This window comes from Meleagris gallopavo, chromosome 4 (genome assembly GCF_905368555.1).
Source record: "Meleagris gallopavo chromosome 4, MGAL_WU_HG_1.1, whole genome shotgun sequence".
NCBI lineage: Eukaryota > Metazoa > Chordata > Aves > Galliformes > Phasianidae > Meleagris > Meleagris gallopavo.
In genome coordinates this window covers 9251769-9277244 of record NC_139407.1, presented here as the reverse complement: position 1 = coordinate 9277244, position 25476 = coordinate 9251769, and the positions used below count along the sequence as shown (strand labels likewise).

The following is a 25476-nucleotide window of genomic DNA, read 5'->3' as shown; positions in this document are numbered from 1 at the left end:
GACTCAAATCACCCTCTGATGAGCAAGTGCTTTTGATTGTTTTTAGCAGCAGCTGAAACTTCAGTCGATGAAGCCGGGAGCCCTTTATTGCTGCCTATTTATGAGCGAGGTAAAAATACCTTGAAATAAACGGACAAGTTGTTGCACAGATCTTAGGGTGCGTTTCTCTTGCTTCCTTACTGCGTGCCCTTCCTACGGACACAAAGATGGGAAGGCACAGCTGAGCGCTTCATGTTTTGTGCTCACATGCACGCTACTTTTCTCTTTCCTTTTACTTAAGTGCTCTATGATGTGCATGCTTACTTACATGTGTGAAACAATAAAGGCTGTAATCACAGAGGCTCTCCACGCTCTCGCAATTTACAGTTCGATTCTGCGTGCTTACAGCTACGTCAGTGCGACAGTTCTCCGTGGGTTTTTGATGTGGGGTCAGTGGCATCTGGAACAGAGAAAAGTTTTCTGAAAAACAGCTCATAAACTGTTAGAGAGTCCATGCTTATCCTTGTTAAACTGTGACGGTGTAAATACACCTCCTACTGAAAAACAGAAAGAAACAATGCTTTCAAAATGAAGGACTGGCGGCTGACGTACTGCTTTCACACTCAAACACAGAAGCAGGCGGCTTCTTTTTGCACTGAACCGTACGGGCATGCTTCACATGCTTCACGGACAAGCAGAACTTGTCTTCCAACAGGACCTAATGTGAAGAAATTGTAAGGAAAGGGGGCTTATGACGAGCAGACGGAAGGAGCGAGGGGACCCCTGCGCTTTTCGGTCCTGTCCGATACGATTTTCCTCAACTCCCTGAAATCCAGTAAGTAGCTGAAGATCGCGGCAGACGGTGGAGGGGGCAGGGGCGGTAGACGGTGTTCTTTTTCCCTTTGCCCTTTTCCCTTTTCTCCTTTTTCCCCTTTCCCCTTTGTACTACAGTAAACAAATTTTCAGTTTAGGACATCGGCAAAGTGTGCGCATAATACTATATTTAATTTGTTAAGAAATGCACCTCGGTTTGTGGTGGCCCTGAAATCTAGAACCAGGTTCACCGTGAAGGCCCGTTATGTTACAGAAGATTCTGTTAACTGGGTATTCATAATGTGTAGAGAATGATACTGGGTGAGTTCATGTAAAAAATAGAGTCGAAATTCATTGAAAACTTTATGAACCGACCAGTTCCTAAACACTCACAGTAACCTGTGTTGCGCCTACGGTTCACTAATAGCAGCGCATCTTTCGTTCACGTCAAGAAGGCCGTTGTAGTTGGGAGTTCCTGCCAAGATTGTTCAAAGTTGGAAGTTGTTAAAGAAGCCTCCCAGTCCGTACATTTGTCAGGCACAGAAACAGCTCGTATCATCATAGAATCATAGAACTTCTCAGGTTGGAATAGACCTTAAAGATCAGCGAGTCCAATCAGAACCTAACCGTCCTACCCTAACTCTAACAGCCCTCCGCTAAGTCACGTCCCTGAGCACCACATCCAAATGGTTTTTGGGCACGTCCAAGGATGGTGACTCAACCGCCTCCCTGGGGAGCCTGTTCCAGTGCTCAGCAACCCTTTCTGTACAGAAGTTTTTCCTGGTATCCAGCCTAAACCTCCCCCGGTGCCACTTAAGGCTATACATCAGAAGAATGTCTGTGATACTGCAGAAGGCAGTATGAGCCCCCAAGCCCGTATGGAAAGGAGGAGCCGGCGGTCAGTTTTTGTGCCGGAAGGTCCCCGTGGAGTTCCACAAGAATGACTTTAAAATAAAGTCGCCCTTGCGCAGCAAAACTGGTAGATAAGTAGACTGACGTGTCCTCCGTGCCGTGACGGAGCTTGAGCCGTGCAAATATCATACAAGAGGTCCAAAGTTACCGCATTATTTTTGATTGCGAAACGTCTCAGCTCTTTAAATAAGTTACCAAATGCAATAGGAGCGGCATTCAAAGCTTAGGGGCCAAGCAGATTCGTAGGATTTGCGAAAGCTAAGAACTGCGGCACAGCACTTTGAAATCTCGATCGAGACAGCAAGGAGTCATTTGAGAACATCAGAAAAGTTATCGATGTGTTCGGAGGAACGCCTACGCTTTCCAGGCTGACAGAGGAGAACTGAAGGTCGCTGCTCTGAGAGGCGTGGCCTCTCAGGGACGATACCGATATTTTATTACGAGTGGAAAACGGTTTGATTTGTCAAAGGTCACGCAGAACAGCTCGTTTTCTTTTGTCTGGAAAAAGGCTTTCTTTATTATGATACGTATCAGAGGATTTAAATTTTGTCAACCTTGTGCCGAGCGTGTTTCTTAGGCTGTAGTTTCTACTGCCACTCACTTATTTGTAGAAAACGGTAAGGAAGAAACGTCCTTGTCTCTTTGTCGTAGAGATAGCATTTTCATTGAAAAACAGCCTGAGAATGTATTGAAGAATTACAAGTTTTTTCCTCAGAAATGATAAGGCGAAGAAAAACATTTCACTCCTACTCTTTCACATCGTTAATAATCTTTGACTGGGAGGGAAAAAATTGGCTCGATTTTGAAGTCCTGGAGCTCTTAAATTCACAGCGATCCTCACCTTTGCACAGGGGAAGGAGCCTGTGACATTGGTAAGGTATATTTCCCGGGATCTCGCTGGCGTAAGCTGGAAGCTAGCCCAAAACGAGATCCCCAGCGTATCCTAAGATGGAAAATTACCTTATTCTCTGCACTGGGTCCCGTGCTGGAACTTTTTCTGTATCATAAATGAAGTTTTGTTACAGATTACTTGTTCGAAACATTTAACAGTAACGAAGTCGAAGTAAGCAGTAACGGAAGTGTGCCGTCAATTCTGCTGCTCATCTTTACAAGGTACAATTCGAATTGTCGTTACGAAAGTTATCAGCATATGCCTCCCTCTCCCTCATTTTTTTGCTTTCAGCTGTCGCAGTTTACGTAAAAGCCATTAAAAAACGGATCTTCCAAATTGCGACGAATTGTTCTCAAAGAGACATTCAGGCTCAGGTGAGGATGTATTTTCCAAATATTTTACATTTATTAGAAGCGGAAAACAAAAGAATAGCATTTGCAAGAACATTTGGTCTTACTCTGCTCACACACGATTACCAAACAAACTGAAAGTAAGGAATTTGTTCTTAGGCAAAATTACGCAAAAATAGGTTGTGCAAAGATAGATTCGCCTCTCGCCGGATCGTTCTCTATTTCTCTAAACCATACTCCGTTGTTCCTTGGCTTTGATTAGATCGCTAAGATATCTGTTAGAGGATGAGCAGAGGTTTTCTAGCGCAGAGTTCTCGAGGCTATCGCTGAGATGCAGAAACTAATGAATCCATCCATTAATTGGATGAACAAACGTTCGATAAAATGACATTGGCAACATTGTGACCTTTCAGTTCTCTATTTGACGCTGAGAACGAAAGTGACGCCTTCTCTTTTATCGCGTTGGCCCACAACGTCAGACGTGCTTTCAGCTCCATTGCTGATAAAAGCGCACAGCTAACGGCGGTGATTGTGTTGAAGACGAGCGTTTTGCAGCTGAGAATTCTCTCAGTCAAGTAGCGGTTTCGATTCCTGTGTGCAGGTGAAATTATGGTTTTGTTTAGATTAAATTTATAAATTTCCACGGCTGTACGCTTAGGATAGATTCAGAAGTATTTTTTTTCTAGCTAAGTGATTGCAGCCAGGTGTTCTGTTGGAAATAGATTTTGAATTATTTTTGTTTTTAACGGCTCTCCTTGTAATCAAAATGTTTGTTGTAATTATGCAGATCAAGTAACGAGGGCGAACTCGGATGCAATGCCTTCTGAATGCTAACATCCACAATTTGAGGCGGAAGCGCCGAGTCAGGGCCCGAAGCAGTGATCGAGCACCTGGGGGGAAGGCGGGGCTGACCCGCAGGAGCTCAGGTGCGTGCAATGTTCCCTAGCGAGCGGAAGGGGCGGAGCCAGGATCCACCCCTTCCCAGATCTCACTTAAGGGCTGGCAGAGGAGGAGAGAGGATCTCTTCGGAGGTCCCTGCCTACGAAAGGCTTTTTGAAGGTAAGTGGCTTCTTTTTTTGTTTGTTTCTGTGCTCGGGCTGCTGCTTTTGAGCCAGCCCTCGCCCACTACAGCCCACGATTTTTTGGCTGTGCTGTCACTGCTCTTTCTGTCATGTTATTTTCCAGCAATTATTTGCTGCTGGTGAGGGAGCTTTTTCTTTTGCTTTTCCAAGTACTTTAATGGAGCTTCAGTTTGCGAAGCTATTGCAACTCTGTTAAAACAAAGCCAGTGTTCCATTTATGCAGTTGCGATATTTCCACCATGGAAATACAGAGCACCGCAACTTTTCTTTTACAATTTTAGTGTTGTCGGTGTGAAGACGATGGGTACGGAACTCAGTGGATTGGATTCAACTGGATAGTTACCTTGTTACTTAAGTTATCGTACCTAAATGTTGTGGAAAGATAAACTAGGGGAAGGTCACAATTGGGTGGAGCTGAATTTACTTTCCTAGTGGGAAAAAATGAACCTCTTTTGCTTTTTCCTGAAAGAGCTAGGGGGAAAAGAAAAATAAATAAGGATAAATAATCCTACGATGACTGGCACGTCCATTGCTTACTCAGAACTTTGTTTTCTTTGTTTTATTTTTGTATTTCTGTAGTCCTTGAATGTGTGGGAGTCCCGAGCATAGACGCAAACTATGTTTGTGTTATATTTTTCCATATTTGGTTTTATCTTGGCAAGAAATGTTGCCATGTCAGTTTGCTTTTCATTGTTCTTGAACTGGTTTTCTTCATTGTATCTAAAACAGAAATGAGGGTGGGCAGCTACGAATGGAGATTTTAGGTGCGAATCTGCTGCACTGCAGGACCGGATTGAAGTAATTAATTTTTTAATCTATCCCGTAGTGTTACAGGTAATGAAACCCTAGTCTACAGTTTGGAATGTGATCTCAGGACGCGCTCTTGAGCACAGTCTTGGCGAGGGGCTTGAGACTCTTATAATCCTTGAGGTCCCTTCCAACCGAAGCCATTTCATGATTTACCAAGTTTTGGTCTTTGTTCAGTGAAAATGTGGGTTTGTTTGTTTGTTTTTTTTAAACCTACCTTGTTGTGTTTTTTTTTTTTCTGGAAATTTCTGAATATGTAAATGAGAAGAGCAATGAACTTTGTTGGTTTTTTCTTATAATTGTAAGTAGTTATTTCAATTTGTCCTGTGTCTTACTTTTTTTTAATAATAGTTCTAAAACAGCTTTTGCCAATTAAGAACATTGGAGAGTCTCTTGCTGGTAGAGCTAATTGCTTTTAATTCTGAGTAAGCAAAAGGTAGTGTATTAGTTTCAGCTGGGATGGAATTTTTTTTTTTTCAGAGCTCCCGGTCTGATGCTTCATTTTGATTTAGGAGAGTAGCCAGGTTTATAGTTGCTCCTGGGCAGTATTGTTCAGATCCAGGGCCCCATTCTCAGCAGAGAGCCCGAGGAGCTGGGAGGGAAAGGAATGGGGGAACAGCTGACTTAGACTGGCTGTAGGGTTCCACGTCAAGCAGAAAGATTTTTGAAGGGGTGAGAGTTCACCTGACTCTGTTGCTTTCTGGGGATTCAGCTGAGCATCACTTGGGTGGTGGTAGTGAGCAATTACTGGGTCAGAACTCATTATATATGTGTGTATGCATTCGTATATACTGTTGCAAGTAGTAACCTTCTCTCTCTTTATCTGTGTGAATACTATCACCTCAACCTGCAAGTTCTGCTTTTTTCTTGCAGCGCTCTCCCCCATCCCACGGGGAAAAGAGCAAAGCTTAGCCACCAGTGGGGTTTAACAGCACCTGGTTTGCCTTCCAACAGTTGCAGAGGAGCATTTATTTCGACAGACACAAAAGCAACTCTTAAAAACATGGAAAGCTTAGGGCGGGAGTTGATGAAATGTGCTCGTGAATTACACTGACGGCGCTTGCTTCATTTCATAGCGTTTCAGCACATCACGCTATGTTATAGAAAAACCTTTTTCCCTGCAGCCGTAGGATCTGCTGGCATCCAGAGGCCAAAGGTGCCCTCTCGCCTAGATTGTGGGCTGAGTGAATTTGGCCTCAGGAGCCGGGAGGTTTTGTTATGAGGAAGTAATCCTTTATTTAGCAATCATTTCCAATTAAGTGCGGGTAATTTAAGTGCACAGGGCAAAGGAAAATGCTCCTGAATAACATACTCACGGGAGAACTCTGACAAAATGCTAGCTGAGTATTTTGAAAGTATATACTTAATTTATTTTGGTAATGTGACGCTGGAGAAATTTCACAGCAGAAGTTGGAGAGGAGGAGTCTGTGCATAAAGACCTCGAGCCTGACAGTAGTTAGACCTCTAGAGAGCAGCGCATAAGGAAACCAAGATGGAAAGTACCAGGAGTTTAGAAACACTAGAGTAGCTCTGGGGAAAGGTGTAGTTTTCAAGTAACACCCAACAGTCCTAGTATAACTGCTTCTTGAAAGCCCCTTTTGAAGTTATTTAACCTTACATTCATTAAATAAAAGGCAGAAAGATAGAGAAGAACCCAGCTCCATCTTACCACAGCTGTAAAAAAGTTTAAATTTGTCATTCAAGCTATTATGGAAGCGTAATATCAATTAAGCGTTACAAAGCATGCTCATTTTGCATTTTCAGATAAACATACTACTGTACAAGAAACGCGTATAACAAACGCAGTAGTTCCTGACTTAGCCTAGATTTTATACATCAAAGGTCTCTCAACTATAGCACATTTCTAGCTCTACAGGAGAATTTAACATTCATCATTCTTCCCACCATCAATGTAACTATCACTTATAGTTTAAGTAATTATTTCAACTGCATGAAAAAAAACAGCTTACTCAATTATGTCCTCACTGATAGCCTATCTGTAAGATTCCAATTTTTTTAAAGCACTGTCTGACTTAACACAATTTTGAAGTAACTCGAGGTAGGAGGGACCCTTGAAGGCCACCTGGTCCAGCTTCCTCATGCCACTGGGGTCACCTACAGCTGGATAGGGTCGCTCAGAGCCTTGTCCAGCCTTCCGTCAACCTGCAGGCTCCTGAAAGAAACCAAGATAGACTTAGTCTAATAGTTGCAGTGGTCTCCTACTTCATTTATGAATGGAAAAACTGAAGTTGTGACATAAATAAACAGTTCTTGCTTTCACCTCTTTCGCCTGAAGGTGGACTTAGTTTGTAGCCAACACTGCTGCTATTCTGTGATTCTCAAGGGGCTTTTATTTAAAAGCAAAGGCTGCAGAGAGACAATTAACTGAGACAGTTACAAGTAAACAGCGCTGCCAACTCAGGCTTGCATAGGAAGACCCGTCACAAGCCGAGCAGGTTGAAGCTGTGCATTTGCAGCAGCATACTCGGGAAGGAGGAGCAGTAAAACTTGGAGCCGAGGAAGAGCAACCCGCCACCTCATTTCCTGGCATTTGAGAGCTAATCGTAGGAGGATGCACTTTGCAGTTGTAGGAGATTAGAAACTTCAAAAAAAAAAAGTAGAAAGCTGTCTTTAAAAGCATAAAAATCGCCTTTATAGGGAGAGAATGTATTCAGTTAAGCGTGCTCTGAAAGAAACAGCTGAGATGACAGGCAGCATTTTTTCTCCCCCAGAAGAGAAGTCTGAACTCACCTGCTCCATCACCATGCCAAAGGAGGCAGCCTTTGAATCAGACACCACTCAGACAGCGAGCAAGGTTGAAATGGCAGTCTCCCCAGCTCACAGTTTTCTTCCCCCACCGGCAACCAGACAATGCAGGTAGGCGAGAATCTTGCATCTACAGGAAAAAGCAGAGCTCGTACCGTATTGAACTTCACTATGTTCTTCCAGCTCTTCATCGAGCTTCTTTTCAACAGCAGCTGTACACTCTAGCTGTTTGTCTCATCTTCCAATTAACTTCCTTTATTTCCTACAGAATATTTCAGAATAGGGGAGCCACTTGGGAAATAAGTAGACAGCAGCGCAAAACGCTCAGGGTGACCAGATTTGATTAACAGTATTATGCAGTCAAAGAGGCAAAGGATTGGTTTTTTGCAAGCCATTTCTGGTCACGGGCTGTAGTAAATTCAGCATTCAGCAGCCAAAGTTACAGCTCGTAGGCAAAAGCTGCATTCAAATACCACCGCAGAAGAGATTGCTGCAAAAAGTCACACGTAAAGGAAGAACTCAATTACAATATTATTAATATATAATATTAATAGAACAGCAGCCAGCAAAAACACAAGTATCAAGCCACTTGCTAACTGCACGCATTGCTCCTTCCCGTCTATTTCTTCTCTCAGAGGTTTAGAAATGCTTGCTACCGCACGTGTCACGAGCGCTACTACCGCTGCTCCCACCAGCCGCTGTTCGATAGCCATCATCTTACAATGCAGCCACTTCATTTCTTTTTGTTATTTGAGTCTAAGGGAGCTCAAAACGTAGCAGTCTCAGATTTAGTTTTGAGAAGAAGAGTGGCAATCTTTTTTTGTATGCCTCTTTACACGTAAGTGTCTTTTCTGCCACCTCCCGCAGCAGCTGTTTTGGACCGGTCTTGTGCTAGTAAGAAGTCTTTTCAATTGATTTCTAGAAAACTAGCTAGGTGCGCAGTCACAGAAATTTAAGTTGCATTCCTTAGCAAGATCAGTTTTTCTTCCCTTTAAATTTAAAGACAACTTACCAGCATCTCTTGGCTTTCATCCGCAAATACAGTAAAGTTCACCAACAAGCCCACGGAAGAGTTACACGCAGCAGTTCCAGCAGTCAACCTTACTTGTCTTTTGCTTCAGTGCTATTCATGCCACCCATTTGCAAAGGCACCTACAGCTAACTACGTGTAATCTGGCACAGAGCTCTTAGTAGAAGGTAGGCAATCTGAGAAGCATTTGTTTTACTTTTTTGTTACCCTGATTTAGCAGGACTTGGAGTATATGCTAAAAAAAAAAAAAAAAAGGCAAGCAGAGCAGCCAACTTCCTCCACTTCTGAAGCTCTACGTAATGCAGTGGCTTCACTGGGAATCCAAAGGCAGCAAGCTGCCACCGAACCACCTTCAATTTTGGAGCCACCAAAGTCAAGCCCCGTGCCTCCTGGGATCCCTTTGTAAGAGGTGAGGTCCCCACGGCCAGTTGCTTTCAGACGCAGCTAGGATTTCAGCGTACATTCATTTGTGCTTTTTCAGCTAAAGCCCAGCTTACCGGGGCTATTCACGGCAGCTGCTGCAGAGGCTTCAGCTCTCGTACTTGCGTGGGGAGCCCCTCTGTGAAGTTAGTTAGCAGCAGTTAAGATGTCATTTTGGGATTTGAGTACCTGAGCAAGTTGAGGTAGGGCATTAGTTGTCATGAAAAGCAGTTACAGCCAGACCATTAGCGTGATACCACAATGTAGTTAACAGCATGGCTCAAACCTAGAAATACAACCATTTGAGATGGTAAGCCCACATCAACGCTATTTTTCCCCTAAGCTTGTCAGCTGACCTCTATTTCCACCTCAAAATTAACACCTCTCCTCATTCTAGCAGGTAGCATGGGTTACTGCAGCAGAATCCGCAAAACGGGAAACAAGAAGCTCTGGCTAAGCAGTTTGTGTGGCAAAAGCCCCATGTTCTATTCATCCCTGTTACTTTACGTTGAAGATATTTGTTGTTGCAGAATATACATTGTGAACCCAGGAGGTACACTCGGCTGCCTGCTGCAGGAGCATTGCACAGCCACCCGCATCTCCAAGGATTTTTCCAAGCATCTCCCTGGGCCAACCCAAGTTATTCCACACAAGGACCCATCGAGTCCCAGACAAAGGGATCTTTCCAGAACGTGCTGCTTGTGCTCAGAAGGCACCTGACTGCTCTCCAGCAAAGCAGGGACTCCAGTTCCTTCCAGTCCTGCCTTCTCTTTGAGCCCATGACCAAGACCACCCCTGGGCCACAGTGTATGCTACCAGGGGCCTCACCCACTCAAGGGAGTCCCTCAGAACTGGGGCAGGTCCCAGCCCTTCCCACCCAGGGGCATTTCCCAAAACTAGAGGGGAATGCCCATGTCACTCCCCCCACACCCCTGTGGGGCCCCCACCAGCCCCCGGGGGCTGGGGAGGCAGCGGGGCCCCCACCAGCCACAGCTTCTCAAAAAAAAGACAGCAGAACCCACCCTCCCACCTAAAAAAAAAAAAATAATATCTCTTTAGAGATAGTGCAAACCCCAGCCAACAGCCCCATTAAAAAACCACATGGCACACCCAGTAGCCAAACACTGAAAAAAGCCCCAGGAAAACATAAACAAATCACTTAACCCAGTGCTAAACATGGTCACCTCAAACTCTAAAACTTAAGTCAACAGCATACAAAAAACACACTTACTCATCTCTACAACATCAGCACAGCAGTTACTTCACTCAACTAGCAAGAACACTTAGCCATCTATTTCAAGAAAGAAAGTCTAAATAAAAAAAAACACCACCACAGATAGAGACAACAGCCATACTTCATCACAATAGGCATAACATCCCCAGCCAAGTCTCACTTCCAAAAAGGGCAAGTCAATTGCTCATACAAGTAGGAGACACATGCCCTGCTGTGACTGCACACTAACCAATGTCAGCCTTGCTACACAAGCAGCACTTCAAAACACACTAAACCCAGACCAAGAAGTACAAAAACATAATTGCACACCTACTCACCAGGCAATCTATACTCCTGAACATCAGGGGACAAACATATCACACACTCCAGCCAGCACCCATCACAGGCACCATAACCTGAAAGGAAACAAAAAAAAACTTGACGCTGCTCAACAGGCCCAGGAAAGGTCCAGGCTGTCACATCCCAAGGACCACCGACACCAAGCAATCTCACCGCAAGACCGAGGGTCGACCCGTTCCATCAGCAGGCACGTCAACCTCCACAAGGAAGGCGCTCTCCAGTCGTAAACACAATCCTGCTTCATCGCTGCAGCTTCCAGCTCGACCGCACCAGGACCTGGAAAGGAAGACGGCCAGGGAACAAGCCCACAAGAAAGGGCTGCTTTGCCAAACAAGCAGCGCTCCCCTTACTTCTCGATTTGTCAGCCCCTTTCCTCCAGAGATCCTCTGCTGCACGCTATCGAGCCAGGAACCAAAACGCGACGCTGCGCAACGTCTCCGTCCCGAGGGCGCCACGTGCGGGCAGGGAACGCGCCCTCCCGAGGGAGGACCGAGCTTCCTCCCCGCTACGGCCCTGCCTGGGAACAAAAGAAAAGACAAGACCAAGTGAAACAAAGCGTTTCTCATGCATTGCTCTCGTTTCAGCTGCCCTCTGTGCTGCTTCTTAACCCCTGCACCGCCAGGATGGGTGGGAGGGCAAACGCCGTGCCGTGTTCTGTCACCGCCCAATGCAGCAAGCAGGACAGGCTACGAAGACAACAAAAACCACACAGGCGGTAATTCTGCTCTCCAGCCGCAGCCAGGGGCGGCACGTGCAGGCTGCAGATGTGCACAACTCACCTCCATCTGTAAGGCCTCCTGCAGCTTCACACCGCCATACTCCTCCTCCCAGCCCTGGACCTGTAGGAAGATTGCTAGATTTCATTTCATTGGGACACACCCTTAAGGGTAACATAGACCAATGCCCTCAGCACAAACATAGACACTTACATTTAAGACAGGTTGCTTAGAGCCCCATCTAGACTGATCAGCTCTCTGGGCCGTGTTCTCCCCTGCAGCAAAATCCTTGAAATGAGATAGCTTCCTTTTCACTAAAAACAAAAAAAAACAAAAAACAAAAAAAAAAACCACACACACACACACATACAAACGACACAACAACAATAGAATATCCTGACTTGGAAGGGACTCCAAGGATCACAGAGTTCCAGTCTTCCCATCTGACACTAGGCCAGGTGGCTCCATCCTCCCCGCTCTCAAACACCTACAGGGATGGAGCATCCGCAGCCTGTTCCTGCGCCTCACTGCTGAAGAGCTTCCCCCAACATCCAAACTAATCCTTGAGCTCAAAACCATCCCCACCGTTCTATCTCTGTCTACCTGGATAAAAAGTTGATTCCCCTCCTTCTTGTAAGCCCCTTTTTAAATACTAGAAGGCTGCAAGGAGGTCTCCTTGCAGCCTTCTCTTCCCCCCAAGCAGCCCAGCTCTCTCACCCTGCCTTTGTACCGGAGTTGCTCCAGCCCCTCGTTCATCTTCACGGCCCTTCCTCAGGACACACACAGAGAGCTCCGCATCCTTCTGGTGCTGGGAACCGCAGACCTGGATACATAATTCAAAATAGGGCCTCGCAAGGGCGAAGTAGAAAGAAACAAACCCCTCCCTGTCCCCTCCCCTCTTACCATGGAGCCCAGGATACCCTGTAGACCTTCTAAAGTGTTAAAAAAAAAAACAAACCTTGTTCTGTCAAAACAGACCCTGCTGAACACTCTACCTTTCTTTCTTATAGCTCTCCCTTCACCTGCTGAAAAGCTGCTTTCAGAACTTCTTGACGCCTTCTCCAGGAGGAAAAGCCTCCACTCCAACAGCCCATCCTAAAAAGGTAGGTTATCCATCCCCCAGCTCACTTTCGCACTCCTAATCCAGAACTACTTTTGGCCTCAGGGAGCTGAAAAACCAGCCCTACTCCAATCCCCCCCCAAAAAGAGGTGGGAGCTGAACAGCAGCACAACACCGAACCCAAGAATCAGAGGGAGCTCAACAGCATCCCCGCACCAAAGCCGCGAAGGCAGGGTGGAAGCCCAGCAGTCTCCTTACTGCGGGCAGGAAGCCCCAGAAGCCCCTGTGCACGCCATCCCCAGCGGCGGAACCTCTGCTAGGGGACGGAGAGCGCATCCCCGAGCCCCCCGCCCTCACAGCCACCGCAGTCTTACTACTGCCAACGCCGCTAACAGCTTCGGGCTGATTCTTGCTGCGAGGGCCTCTGCTGCGGCTCTTGCCCTGCAAAAGAACACAAATCAGAAGCTTTGAGTGAAGAACCACTAGCTTAAAAAAGAAACAAACAGCAACAGAAACAAAACGGAAAAGCAGCTTCTTACTGTGCTTCTCACCCATAGTGGCGTTAGGGCTGGATAAAAGGACACAGCCCCATCCTGTTCACGCTCCCATCTGTGCAAGCAGAAGGGCCTGCAGCACTCCCACGCATCAGGATTGTGCTTGGCCTCAGAAAATCCAGCAGCAACCCTGGGCCAATTCCTGAACAACAAAAAAAAAAAAAACAAACAAACAAAAAAAAAAACCAAGACAAAATAGGAACCAGACAAAAGCACCACACTTACTCACGAAGTAAGGAGAACCCAGCAGAAGTCCTACAAGAGTCCCCCTCCACAAGCAGACAGCGAGCTCAGCAGCCACCCACCAGAGACAGGGAACCGCAGGAACTCCTCCGTGGCTCCCTGCAGCCTCGGGAGGGGTTTAAAAGGCTTTGGGGCGGACCCTGCCCCGGGCTCCTGACCGGGTGCACCTGTGCCCCGGCAGAGCCGGCCCTGCTGCACCTGCGAGTGGTTGCTTTGTTAGTGCAGGTGGGCCTCGTTAGGGCTGACTGGGTGCTGACAGGGATCGCGGAACCCTTAGGCCCGGCTCAGTGGTTGTCCCTGTGCGCCAGGTGGCTGTGCCCGTCCCCTCGCTGTGAGGGATGTGCTGGCAGAGTTAGAATGAACGGTGCGGGGCTGGGGCTGAACGATGGAGCTGCGGCCTGGGAGAGGGTGAAGGATACGGGTCACTCCTGTGCAGACTTAGAGGTCATTGGATTTTTTTTTAAATCTCTGCCAGTCACAAAAAAAAAACACACGCGTAACACACCTTACATATTAGTTTTCCTTGTCATCCACTTTTGTACATGAGTTGCCCTCTTTTTCGCTGTCTTCCGGTGCTCCGATGTCTTCTCAAGTGAAGGCAGTTTATCACAGACCCACACACAGGCAATAAATCACACTGGCAAATCCCTTTCTTATTTGTATGCACGCAGCTCGAGGTGTGTGCTGTGAGGTTTCTATTCTGAGCACCGCAGTCTCGATTTTCAGGTTGATAGCATTCAAATGAAGTGCAAAGCTGAGAACTGAAATGCCTGCTTACCCTCGGGGATGCCACAACAAAACAGTAAGACGGTCTGGTCTTATAACAGTGCTTCTGTTGTTATGGCAGCTATCGTACTTAAATTCTTTAAGAGCTTTCATCCGGGCACTGCGACGACAACCTTTGTGCGAGGTAACTGGCTTTCGAGATACACCTCCCTTATTTCCCCTGTCTCTCTACGACGTGCCAGCCCGCTCCCTCGTGAATCGGAGCATCCTGAGAACGGCTCCGTTTTCTCAGAGACTGCCTGTGTTCCCGAGGCGTCCTCTTGGCAGCGACGGATGGCGGAGACGCTGCGGCCGTCCCCGCTTGTCCCCGGCTGCGGCGGTGCCGCTGCGGAGAATAAAGCGACTCTACAGCACTTATGATCAGGCAGGAAAACCTTTGGAGAGCTATTTTAATTGGCTTGCGGCTGGCGTGTGCTGCCAGCGGGGCGCAAAGTGTCTGTAAAACAACAAGTGGGGCGTGTGGACGGGGTGGTGTTGTGACTGTCCTTGTGTATCCCGCTAAGAAATGCGACGCGATGACACCGGTCACCGACCTGACCAGCTTCAGACTGAAAATGGGCAGGTAAAACGATGCGACTGATCTTCCTAGCCTCTGGCTTGCTTCTGCTCTCTCAGCTCTTGAAGATGACGGTCGGTTAGTTGCTCCTCAGGCAAGCGGTTCTTCGGATTTACGGTGCGTTCTTTCATCGAATTAGGAAAAAAATGAACCAGCCTCTGAAGAGGCCAATCTGAAGATACCAAGTGACCGTTCGGAGTAACGAACAGTAACCTTCAGCCTGCGTAGATGACTCTGCCCCGTGCAGCTGCGTCGCGTAGCTCCCTCCCTCAAAATAAATCTCCGTAAAACAGCAAACCCCGATCTCGCTCCGGGTTCGCGTGCCGAGTGACCCATCGGGTCTCAATAGATGGCAGAAGCCTGCGTAGCCTAACAAAAGGCATCGTTAGCTGATTTTTTTAATATATAAATATTTATATATAAACTTACGAAACAAAGTATAAAGCTGAGTAATCTGGGACAACGGTTACAATGAACGCTTACACAGATGCTAGAATTAAATGGCAATTACTTAGTCTTTTTTAAGTTTGTCTGGTGTAAAATCGATATAACCGACTCATCTCGAATATTTCTCTGTGTTTTTGTGCGTCGTGCTGGCAGGCGCAGAATCCGAGCCTTCGGTGTAAAAACATTCTCCTCTCTGCATGTTCACCGTAAGCCAAATGCTAAACGGGGATGTAACTGTTCGGTACTGGAGAACTGCCAGCCAGAAACCCTAGCATTTAAAGGAGCTTAAGGTCTCCGGTGCGTACATTTGGCTCTCGCCGTAATGATTTTTTTGTGTTTCTTACTTTAGAGCCTTTCCATACAGACCTGAGGACTCCATCACGCTCTAAGAACAAACTCAGAAGAGATTACTCAGTCGATGCCTCGAAGGAAAGGACCGGGAGAACGCACTGAAATGTCACGTTATAAATTCCAGCCGCCTAAATAATGACTGTTTCGGAGACCACGCATATTCTTACTCTTTACTATTGAATGTGAGTGCAAAAAAACCCCAAACCAAATGAAGCGCACAGGCCTGACGATAGGTATTCACCTTATGGTATTTTCTGTGGCGGAAATTAATCTAATGTAATGACAAGTGAGAACTGGCGGGATGTAAGTATCTACGTGTGTGCGTGTACGCACAGATATTCCCTGAAAAAAAATTCTACTTCGAAGAGAGTACGCCCAACATGTCTGTCTAAAGGAAGCATTCGATTTTGCACGCTGCATCTTTGCGCTGCATGCGTCTCATTTCAAGGACTGACGTGAGTTCATGTGCGATGAGGAAAACGAGGTGCAATCGATCCTACTTTTCGTTTAACGTTGGGGTGATCTTTCAAAAAGAACACGACGCCCTCAACAAAACGACCGAACGCAATACCTTGCAAAGAATATGCCGCAGTAGAAAGCTACAGGGAACGCAGCAGTGAACAACTGCGAGCGCAGTTTCCGCCGTGCCCGGATTGGCAGTGTTACTGCCCTGTTCAGGAAACAGAATCATAGGATTACGGAACCATAGAATGGTTTGGGTCAGGAGGGACCTTTAAGATCATCTAATTCCAACCCCCTGCTGCAGGCGGGGACACCTCCCGCTAGACTGGGTTGCTCACAGCACCGTCCGGCCTGGCCTTGAAAGCTTCCAGGGAGGGGGCTCCCACGGCCTCGCTGGGCAACCTGTACCAGTGCCTCATCACCCTCACGGTACAGAATTTCTTCCTACTACCTAATCTAAATCTACCCCCTTCCGGTTTTACACCATTTTCCCTCGTCGGCGCATGCCCTCCTGAAAGGTCCCTCCCCGGCTTTCCCGTAGACCCCCTTCGGGGACCGGAAGGCTGCTATACGGTCCTGGCCTTAGAATTATTTCAGCTGCTACGCTAATAAGAAACTATACCGAAAGTATCTGTTTACAGTTAAATCTACATTTAAACTCAAGTGCAGCGATGCCTTGGAGGAGTCCGTACAGTTTCGATACCCCGCTTGAAGAAAACTTCCATTTGAAATCCATCTGGGGCAGATACTCTCTGGGTTTCCTTAGCAGACAAAAATTACGTGCGACTGTATAGTTTCAGGCTGAGCTCACAGTAAGGAGGAAACTCTGTGACAGATAGGTTTGTTTCCTTTTAAAAACCCTGGCAGCATTTCCAAAAGCACGGGGGGAAGGGTCCTCTGCCACGTGCCTGCCGCAGCTATTAGCTCCTGAGGTTTTATGCACCTGAGAAATATCTTCTAAACCCTGCCCTCGGTTCTTTCGGTGGGGTGACTCCTGTATGGCAATGTGCCTACGATTTAAGGACGGTCTCCTCGAGGAGCCTCTGGAAATGCTTTGAAAGTGCGTGGTCTATTTTGTCTGGAGGGGTTCTGGTAGGACACCGTGAGGGAGGTTACTGGTGCCTTTAAATTGAGCGTAACTGTGGACGTCCGAAAATAATTCTAAGCCATCATAAAACTTCTTCTAAAAAATTTTAATCCAGCAAAAAACTCGGTTTGTTTCGTAAATTGTGTTTGGTGCGCAGGGATCAGTGCAAGCACCTCCGGGGCGAAATCCCGATTTAGCGGCAGCAATGCTGCAGAACGGTTTTAGGACAGAAAAAGCAGAAGAATAACTTATCTAATTGAAACCGCGCGGGGAATTTAAGTAGGCAAAATGTAGTCACTCAAGCTGGAAGATGGCCATTCAAATACTGAAGGCTTTAAAGAAATGTCAGAAACTACTCACAGCTTTAGGAATGTATTTTCAAATCACAATTCCACTAAGAATAAACAAGGAGAAAATACATTTAACAGTTTATGTTAGAGAAATGCATTAACTCCACAGGAAACAACGATGGTAAATTTTTATCTTCTTTCCCTCCCCCCCCCCCTTTTCCCTTTTCTCTTCCTTTTGGCTGCTCTCATAGACCCTCCTCTGGGCCGTGGTAACACCTTTCTACGCTGGCTTCCAGCACGGCCTTGGCACGCGTCAGCCTCTTCGATTCCAACTTTGCAGCCGGGTGGCTGCGCAGAGCTCAGTGAATCCGAACGGGCGGTGGAAGCCAGCAGCAATTCTTTCCCTATCAATGTCGCTTTACAGGCCTCGCCGATGACTCCGTTCAGCTGTATGAATGCCTTCATTTGGACTTGCAGAGCGAACGGACTCACACACACACACAAAAAAAAAAAAAAAAGGAAAAAAACCCCATTTCTCTCAATCCCCCCTTCAAGCTCCAAACAGCGTGCTTTATGTGAGTGCATTATGAAGAAAAGAGACTCTGGTGTTTGTTTTTTCAAACAGCCTGGGAGACTATCTTCTGAGCCCCAGTAGTGTGTGAGGATAAGGGCTTTCGTTTCTGCACGTGTGATGTAGGACAGTGAGCGTGATGAAGACGTCCCAAGGACACCGACGTACGTTTGAGGGCGAGTAGCTGCCGGTTTGAAATCTTCGTCGGCTCCCGTTCTCCCGGAAGCCTCCCATACGACCTGAACGTGCTACGAACCGTCGGGCGGCTCCTTTAGACGCTCAGAGAAACTGCGCAGCGCCGACGGCAGGCCAAGTACCGGGACACGCTTCCAACGCGTTGTCAGCCACGCACAGAAAAAAAAACAGAGACTCATTTTGCTCCCTTCTTGATCACAGTTTATTATGGATTTTAATAAGAGAAATGTTATCACCGTTTGTAGACGATTACTGAAAACAAGTGATAATAGTCAGTGGCAAAGCCAGTTCTTACGTTTCTGGCACTGTGTCTTTCCCTTTCCCCATACATACAAAATAACGTAAGTAAGGTTACGTTGGGTAAGGTGAAAATACGGATACAAAGTGTTCGGTGCTTTCGACATCAATTCTGTGGGTAGAACGCTACTACTGAAAGCCAGGGAGCGCACCGAATCCCGAATGCTCACATTATCTTCAAGGCAGAACCGTTACAACATGCTGTGTGCTCAAGACAAGATTACATACGAGAAGCGTCGTTTGTTTCCACGCCATCTGAACGGCGCGAGGGCCCTTATGTACAGGTTGCGAATACCTCAAAGCGTAACAGATCTGCAGATGTCCGACATCCACTTTAACGTCGGCATTGTATCTACATTGTTGCCTTACCTCAGACCCCAGCCCGACTTCGGAACGCTTCATTCTGTGCGATCCGCTTTGCTCACATTAATTAAAACAAAAAAGACACCGACAACAAAAGAACGTGTGCTGACGCACTTACTAATATACAAGTTAAGATACTGATTTACTAGTTAAGATGGATCCTTTTGAGAAAAAGGATTCAGGACGTGAGTCAAAAATAAATTGTTCACTTATAATACTACACACATAAGTTTCAGGTCAATCCTTTTCAAAAAAAAAAACAAAAAAACTTAAGGACGCTAGTTTCAAAAAGCCGATTGCTTCTGAAAAGACCGTAAGCTCTGTCACGTACGGTTCAGAGCAAATACTAAAGTTCCCTTTAACACGTGTTGCGTCAACAACATTACAGTCAGAACTGTAGCAGCTTCCCTTGGACAAGAGTAATATTATCTGCGTAGACTCCCTTTAAACATCCTCATCCTTTTAGGCCGAATGGAATGCTTTTCTAAACCTAGAAAAGAGTGGATACATTTCCCCTTTTACCGGTATAACTTGCAATTCAATGATACAATTTCCATAGTTCACATTGCATTAGCTACTTTGTTTCAGTACTTTGTTTCTAGCTGGCAGCTTCTACCCTGGGCTCCGTATTTCCAGCCGACGCGACGGGTTTCACGTTGCAAATCAAACACCTGCATTTTTCATTGAATTGCTTTAAAAAACAACAAGTCGGAAAATATCGTTCGACCACGGCATACGGAGTCGTACATTGAAATCTAAGGATTACATTTCACTTTATGTAACGATATGCAACCTAGCACCACAGGACCACCTTCGTTATGAACCCTGACCTTCAAGGAACAGAATAGATGGTGGCAACGAGGAGAATGCAGAAGAAGATGGTTCTACAAGAGGAATCACTAACTCGCGTGAGCAATGCCACGGAGGCACAGCTCACAGCCGTGACGCAGGCGTGTTGTAACCAACAACATCTGTAGCACTTTATCTATTTGGCACATTTTTTCCCCGTATTTCAAGAGCTAATTTTTGCCTTTAAAACTAGTTAAAGAAAATCCGATATTCCCTATGCTGTGAATGGCTGACAGTGTTTTTATCACGATGCAAACCGACCCGCAGCAGCCTTCATGCGTGCTGGCACAGAACAACGCGGCTCCTTGCAGTACGGCGGCCTCGACGTTTCCAATAAATAAGGCACGACTTTGTACATCGAAAGGGGCACCCGAAGTAAGGGCCTGTCCTAGGCGTCCTCATCCCTACAGCGAGTTATCACGTCAACTCGTAAACAGCTGTCTTTTCCAAGATATTTAGGAAGCACTCATCAGCCCGAGCATCCTCCAAAAGCTGCGTCTTTGAAAACCCCAGTACGCCTTTGAAAAATTAACTCCTATTTTTAATTGTAAGCGTTTACACTTATCTTGGCTTGCTCAACTCAAATCCGGCACGTTTAGAAGCCAATCCTCGTTGAGTATTTAGATCTCACTAAGGTCAAAGAGGCTGAAGATAGTTCTAGTCCCTGTTCGTCCCCCACATCCCGCGCTACAGGACTTTCCTTAAGGACAGATTAGTCGTACAATTAATTATGACGAATTAATGAAGTGTTACGTACTAAATAATCGCCTAGAGGCAGGGACAAGTTGCTCAACGCTCCCACCACTGCCACGGAGAAGCAGTTTACCATGCGACGACAGGGCACCAAAGCCAGCAGTTTGCACTTACGCCGACGGCTCAAACTTAATCTGATGATCCTGTCTGCTTTTTAAATGTTTATTTAAAGAGGAAGAACAGGCCCTCGCTTCTCAGTTTGCTAGCAGGCATCCAATACTCCTTCAGACGTCACGCATCTCCCTACCCGCTGATCTGCACGTCGAGCCATCCGGCTGTCCCAAAACACTTTTCCTCCTACGTTATCCCAACGCAGGGAGCAACCAAACGCATTAGTAAACCGTCTCACTACTTGTAACCCTGCCACGAGTGACAAAAACGATCTCAGAGAGCCAGAGCTCGAGAGGACTTGCTTTGTTAACGCTTCATCTGACAGGTTACTTTCCTGCGTACTTATAGTGAAACTTCAGAGATTCAGAAAGTAGAATAACGAAGCGCGAGAAAATGAGATGGGCACATCTACACCAGAAAAAAAAAACAAACCACACAGTAAAGTGCCAAAGGGATTTGCTCTAATTGCTACCAAACCCTTGATCTACGTCGAGATCATAATCGTGGAGCGTTTGCACACGGGACAAGGTGGCAGCAATAAATAGTGACATTTAACACCAGCAGGTCATGGCGGGTTTGGGTTCAGGCTTTATGTGTACTTGATCGCGATCTGGGGGTTGACTTAGCATTAATGGCTTGTGACTTTTAAGCTTGTGAGCCAGTGTCATGAATATGGCCTCCACGTGGTCATTGTCATTGGGGTTTTTGGCAGAGGTTTCAAATAACGGCATGCTGTGGGTATCGGCAAACTTCTGGGCCAAGTCCGTAGGTACCTGAATAGCATTTCTCAGGTCACATTTATTTCCAACAAGAATCCGTGGTATATCGTTGGCGAGGAGGTGTTGTTTGCATTCCTCTATCCACGACGGCAGACTATGAAAACTGGCAATGTTTGTCATATCGTACACGAACACGACAGCGTGTACGTTCCTGTAATAGTGCTGCACCATACTCTTCCTGAAGCGCTCCTGGCCTGCCGTATCCCATAGCTGGATCTGAAAAGAGAAGGGTAAAAAGAGAGAAAAATGTCTTACTGCTCACATTGGGAGAATAACACGCATTACCTACGGCTACGAAAGTCGGGCGACCGCAGCGAATCGCTCTTTGGAATCGATTGCTCTGCAAAGTTTGTGCCAAGGAAAACTACTGCTTTTACGGGGTTTACGGAAATCGTTGCTTCCACAGCTGTATGCTCACAATTGAAGGTACAAAAAAATCGCGAGGCGGCTTCATAACTAAGACACAGTTCGGACGGTTTACTGAAAGCGGCATTTTGTAAGAGCTTTACACAAAGAAATACTAAAATCTTGCCACTAAAGCTTTTCTTAGAAAAAAACAGATCTCAGCTGACAGGATTTTTCACCGCCAAATACGATGTCGTCTTCCCCGAAGCGCTGTTCTAAGCATTAAGGTAACAGCCTACTGTGGTGCCGTCCCTAAAAGGAACAACGCCAACCCTGCACAAACAGCTACAGCAAAATAAACCGGACAAACCAACTGCTCGGCCTCTGTACTCTAGTCCAGTTATTTGCAGCTTCTGATCCACGGGCTTATAAAGATCCCCGCAGTGCTTCTAAAGGAGTCACTGGGATCACGAAGAAAACCAAAGCGAGGCATCCTAGCCTCTGACCGAAGGCAACGGCAGCTGCAATTCATCTCTCCGTAGAGCAAATGCTGCTTTTTGCTGTATTCTGTTCTATGCCCAATTTCTTCATCTCCGTCGCCTGCCGAGACAGCCCGAACAGCTAGTTTAAATACAGTCACTTCAGCTTAAAGAAGATGCCCTCACCTACCGAGCTGAGAGAGAATTCTGGTTCTGTGCCCTTACGGAATGCTGTATAGGCGGGAGACTCATGGAAAAAACAAAAACAAATAAAAAAAACCCCACAACTTTAAATTGAAATGTAACAAATTCAAGAGACAAAAAAAGTACGGTGGGAGGCCCGGCTTATAATCAGAGGACATGATGCTCGGGGATCGCTGCATCTAATCTTCCCAATTGTTTGATCAAATCTAACACAAAAGGCGGCTGGTTTCCGCAGGCGGCTGTAGAAGCTGAGGTTACTCTTCTCTCTCCGCCTCGCTCAGAAGCAGAACTTGGTCACGCTTTAGGGAAGCACAGATCCGCCCGCAAGTTTATTGCCTGCCTTGGGTACAAAAGAGGAAATTCAATTAAAGCTTTACGTGTCTTTCAAGTTCAACTGTACTCATCGTTTCTCCTACATTTTATCTGCATGCAGCTTTCCAACACCAAACGTGCCCTTTCGAGTGATACGTTTTCCCAACAGTGAAAGTTTTACACTTCAGAAATTTCTTCTTTCGTCTTACCAGACGAACTCGAACGGACTATTCCATTTCTGACCCCCCTGTCAAATTATCTGCTCGACTGCAAAGGAGAACGATCTATTTTAGAGATGCACCCTGATGAATTAACGTTAAGTTTCTTGTTTCATCATTATTTAAATATCATCCATCATCGAGGACGATAAAACACACGTTTTATAGCAGCCCTTTAAGACGTGGCACTTGAAAAAAAAAAAGAGGAAAAAACCAAACACAGCCGCCTGTGAATGGCTCAGAGGTGCAGAACACGATTTTTTGGACTCTCTTCTTTGAATTTAATTTGAGTCCTTCGCTCTTCTTATGTAGGTCACTGAAGTGTGATATCACTGTTCTCATCGATTTTCAGCGCTAAGGTCAACTTCGGAAAAGGAAAACGTAGCACGCAATGATCGTTGAACAATTTAATCTATTTCTCACATCTGGGCATTAGTGTTTCACACGCAGCCGTTAGCCCGCTGCATCAACTACGGAGGAATACACTAAGCTCTTGTCTTGGAATTGTAAGAAAATGCGTGGGAGACCCCCGGCAGCAGATGAACTGTGCTTGCAACACTGCCAGTGACGCAGCGTTTTTCCAGCTGCAAGGGAAATGATCTCTGTTCTGTAGGAGCACGGGAGCGACCATTCAGCTGGCTGGGGGAAGGGAGAAGGGGGAATGGGAAGACACCGACTTATGCTCTCCTTCAAAACAAGAGGAAAAATCCCTCCACTCAGCAGGCCCTTCAGGGCACAACGAGAACGGCAGCGATTGGGTTCCTCTCAGCTTCTCTCTTTCCCGGTTCAACAGGCATTGCCGGACAGATGCCGAGAGCAAGAAAGGCGGGGATGGGAAGAGGGGAAGAGGCAGACAACAAAAAGCGGGGCTCTGTGACCTCCTAATAGCTTCGGTCCTGGCCACGATGATAAAATTTATTCCCTTTCCAGCTGAAACGGAACCTCCTGGGAAACCAGGCATCGGAAAAGCGTCTTCCACCTCCCTCACCCAGAACCCAGACATATTCAACAGGCAGCGTTCCAAAGGCAGCAAAGCCAGCCACGGCAGCTTATGTCACAAAAGGGCACGATATCCCAAGCGAAGCCCCTCAGCACTGCGGATCGGGCTACTTCTCGGTCACTGCTCTGCATCAGCCAGAGCTTCTGACGGCGCCAGGCAACAGGACGGCGCCGCCAGGAAGATCTCTCTCCAGAGGTTCTCCCTTTTGTTACGGACAGCAACGGACCAGAGTGCAGAATGTCGGCTAGGAGCTGAAGAAGCGCAATGCCATCCTTTTACAAAGGAAAGGAGGAACAAAGGCTCTTGTTGATATTTCCTTTTTAGTTAGGCCGTGGGGTGAAAAAAGCACACGAGAAGAGGTCCAGGGCTGCGACGGGCCTCCCACAACGTCTTCAACCAGGAAGAAAGTGAAGAAAGACGCCGGCCTTCAGCTGACTGTCAGCTGTAATTACCCGGTGATGGCACAGCCCCGTGACTGCTGCCGGTCCCTCTTACCACACGGCTATGAACATCTGCTCGTGGAAACAAGCCGTCAAGCAGAAGTAGGAGGGAGCTTTGCTTAGAACGACATTCCCGGCAGCAGCCAAGCGCGCTGCGTTCGGAAGCAACCGGTGGTTCAACCCGCAAACGGCACAGCCGGCTGTTTTTGTAACGCTCCGTCAGCGCGACCCTGCGAGCAGAGCGCAGAATCACAGAGTCGTTATGGTCGGGAGGGACCTCTACGCTCACCCGGTCCGACCGCCGGCCTACCGCCGCCGCAGCCCGCCAGCCCACGTCCCTCAGCACCTCCCGGCCGGTGACCGCACGCAACGCAGCGCAGCGCTCCGCTCCGCCCCGCTCCCCGACGGGACGCGCTTGGCTTCTCCCGGCGGCGGCCCGCCCCGCTGCGGCACGGCGCCGCGCGCTGCCCCGCTACCTTGATGCGCTCCCCGTCGATGGTGACGGCGCGCTCGCGGAAGTCCACGCCGATGGTGGCCTCGGTGCGCTGCGGGAAACGGCCGGCGCAGAAGCGGTAGGTGAGGCACGTCTTGCCCACGTTGGAGTCGCCGATGACGATGATCTTGAAGATGCGGGAGCGCGCGGGAGGCAGCCCGCCGCCCGGCACCGTGCCGCTGCCCGTGAAGCTCAGCTCCAGCGAAGACTCCAGCTCGGCCGCCATCGCCGCCGCCGCCTCGCGCCAGCCCCGCGCCCGCCCCGCGGGCCCCGGGCGGACCGCCTCGGGGACGCGAGCGCCCCGCCCTCCCCTCGCGGCACGTCACGGCGCCGCGCTCCGCCCGCCCGCGCGCGTCTCGCGAGAGCTGCGCGGAGCGGGGTCGCCGCCCGGCCCTGCGGCGGGGTGCCCCGCGGCGGTGTGGCGCCCCCTGCCCGGAGGCGCTCGGGGTCGGGCGGGGTGGGGCTGCGAGCGGCGCGCCCCGGCGGGAGCCGTGCGCTCCTCGGCACGGGGGTGGAACTGGATGGGCCGTTCCGAGGCAAACCGTTCTGTAGCTCTGTGCCGCTGCCCCTCCGAATCGTAGGTGAGGTGGGAAGGAAAGGTCAGCCCGTTTTACACGGACAGATGCGCAGAGTTCAGAGCTTCAACCAACCCTGAGAGGCGGCTTGAATCTCTGCGTGGCATAGAGGACAAAATTCCGGTTTCTCGCAACCGAGCCTTCTCAAGGGAATGTACATACGGCGTCTAAATATTCCCACTGTGATTCAAAACGCAGTGTCCAGAGGAATAAAGCAGGGGATAGCCAGGGGCTGAACAACGCCTCAGATGGAGACCAGCTGGGGCTGAACGGTGCCCGTGGCACAGGGAGCGGTACTCACTTACGGCTGCCCCTT

General features: G+C 47.8%; 2 protein-coding genes and 1 long non-coding RNA gene across 4 annotated transcripts; 1 reads left to right on the top strand and 2 right to left on the bottom strand.

The window, feature by feature from the left end:
* The first annotated feature begins 612 nt into the window (after window positions 1–612).
* On the top strand, window positions 613–20753 carry LOC146544402 (uncharacterized). Of its 2 annotated transcripts, XM_085222099.1 has the most exons (8): window positions 613–814; window positions 2888–2970; window positions 3734–4005; window positions 7568–7712; window positions 11209–11339; window positions 12351–12443; window positions 15336–16228; window positions 17428–20753. In XM_085222099.1, the coding sequence occupies exons 3-6, from the start codon at window positions 3882–3884 to the stop codon at window positions 12437–12439; spliced, it is 489 nt and encodes a 162-aa protein (XP_085078225.1). In that variant the 5' UTR covers window positions 613–814; window positions 2888–2970; window positions 3734–3881; the 3' UTR covers window positions 12440–12443; window positions 15336–16228; window positions 17428–20753. The 2 variants fall into 2 exon arrangements, with proteins under 2 accessions (XP_085078225.1, XP_085078226.1); XM_085222100.1 differs by lacking the exons at window positions 613–814; window positions 2888–2970; window positions 3734–4005; window positions 7568–7712 and adding exons at window positions 14045–14107; window positions 14216–15192 and having other exon boundaries at window positions 11282–11411.
* LOC146544403 (uncharacterized) lies at window positions 5824–12356 on the bottom strand. Its single transcript, XR_014882821.1, has 4 exons — window positions 12058–12356; window positions 8614–11654; window positions 7587–7731; window positions 5824–7008 (listed from the first exon to the last, which is right to left on the bottom strand). It is a non-coding gene; the product is annotated as an uncharacterized LOC146544403 (long non-coding RNA).
* On the bottom strand, window positions 18121–24811 carry RAB33B (RAB33B, member RAS oncogene family). The gene is made up of 2 exons (XM_085222095.1): window positions 24569–24811; window positions 18121–21310 (listed from the first exon to the last, which is right to left on the bottom strand). Exons 1-2 carry the CDS (start codon window positions 24809–24811, stop codon window positions 20867–20869), a joined length of 687 nt encoding a protein of 228 aa, XP_085078221.1. The 3' UTR covers window positions 18121–20866.
* Between the last annotated feature and the right edge of the window lie 665 nt (window positions 24812–25476).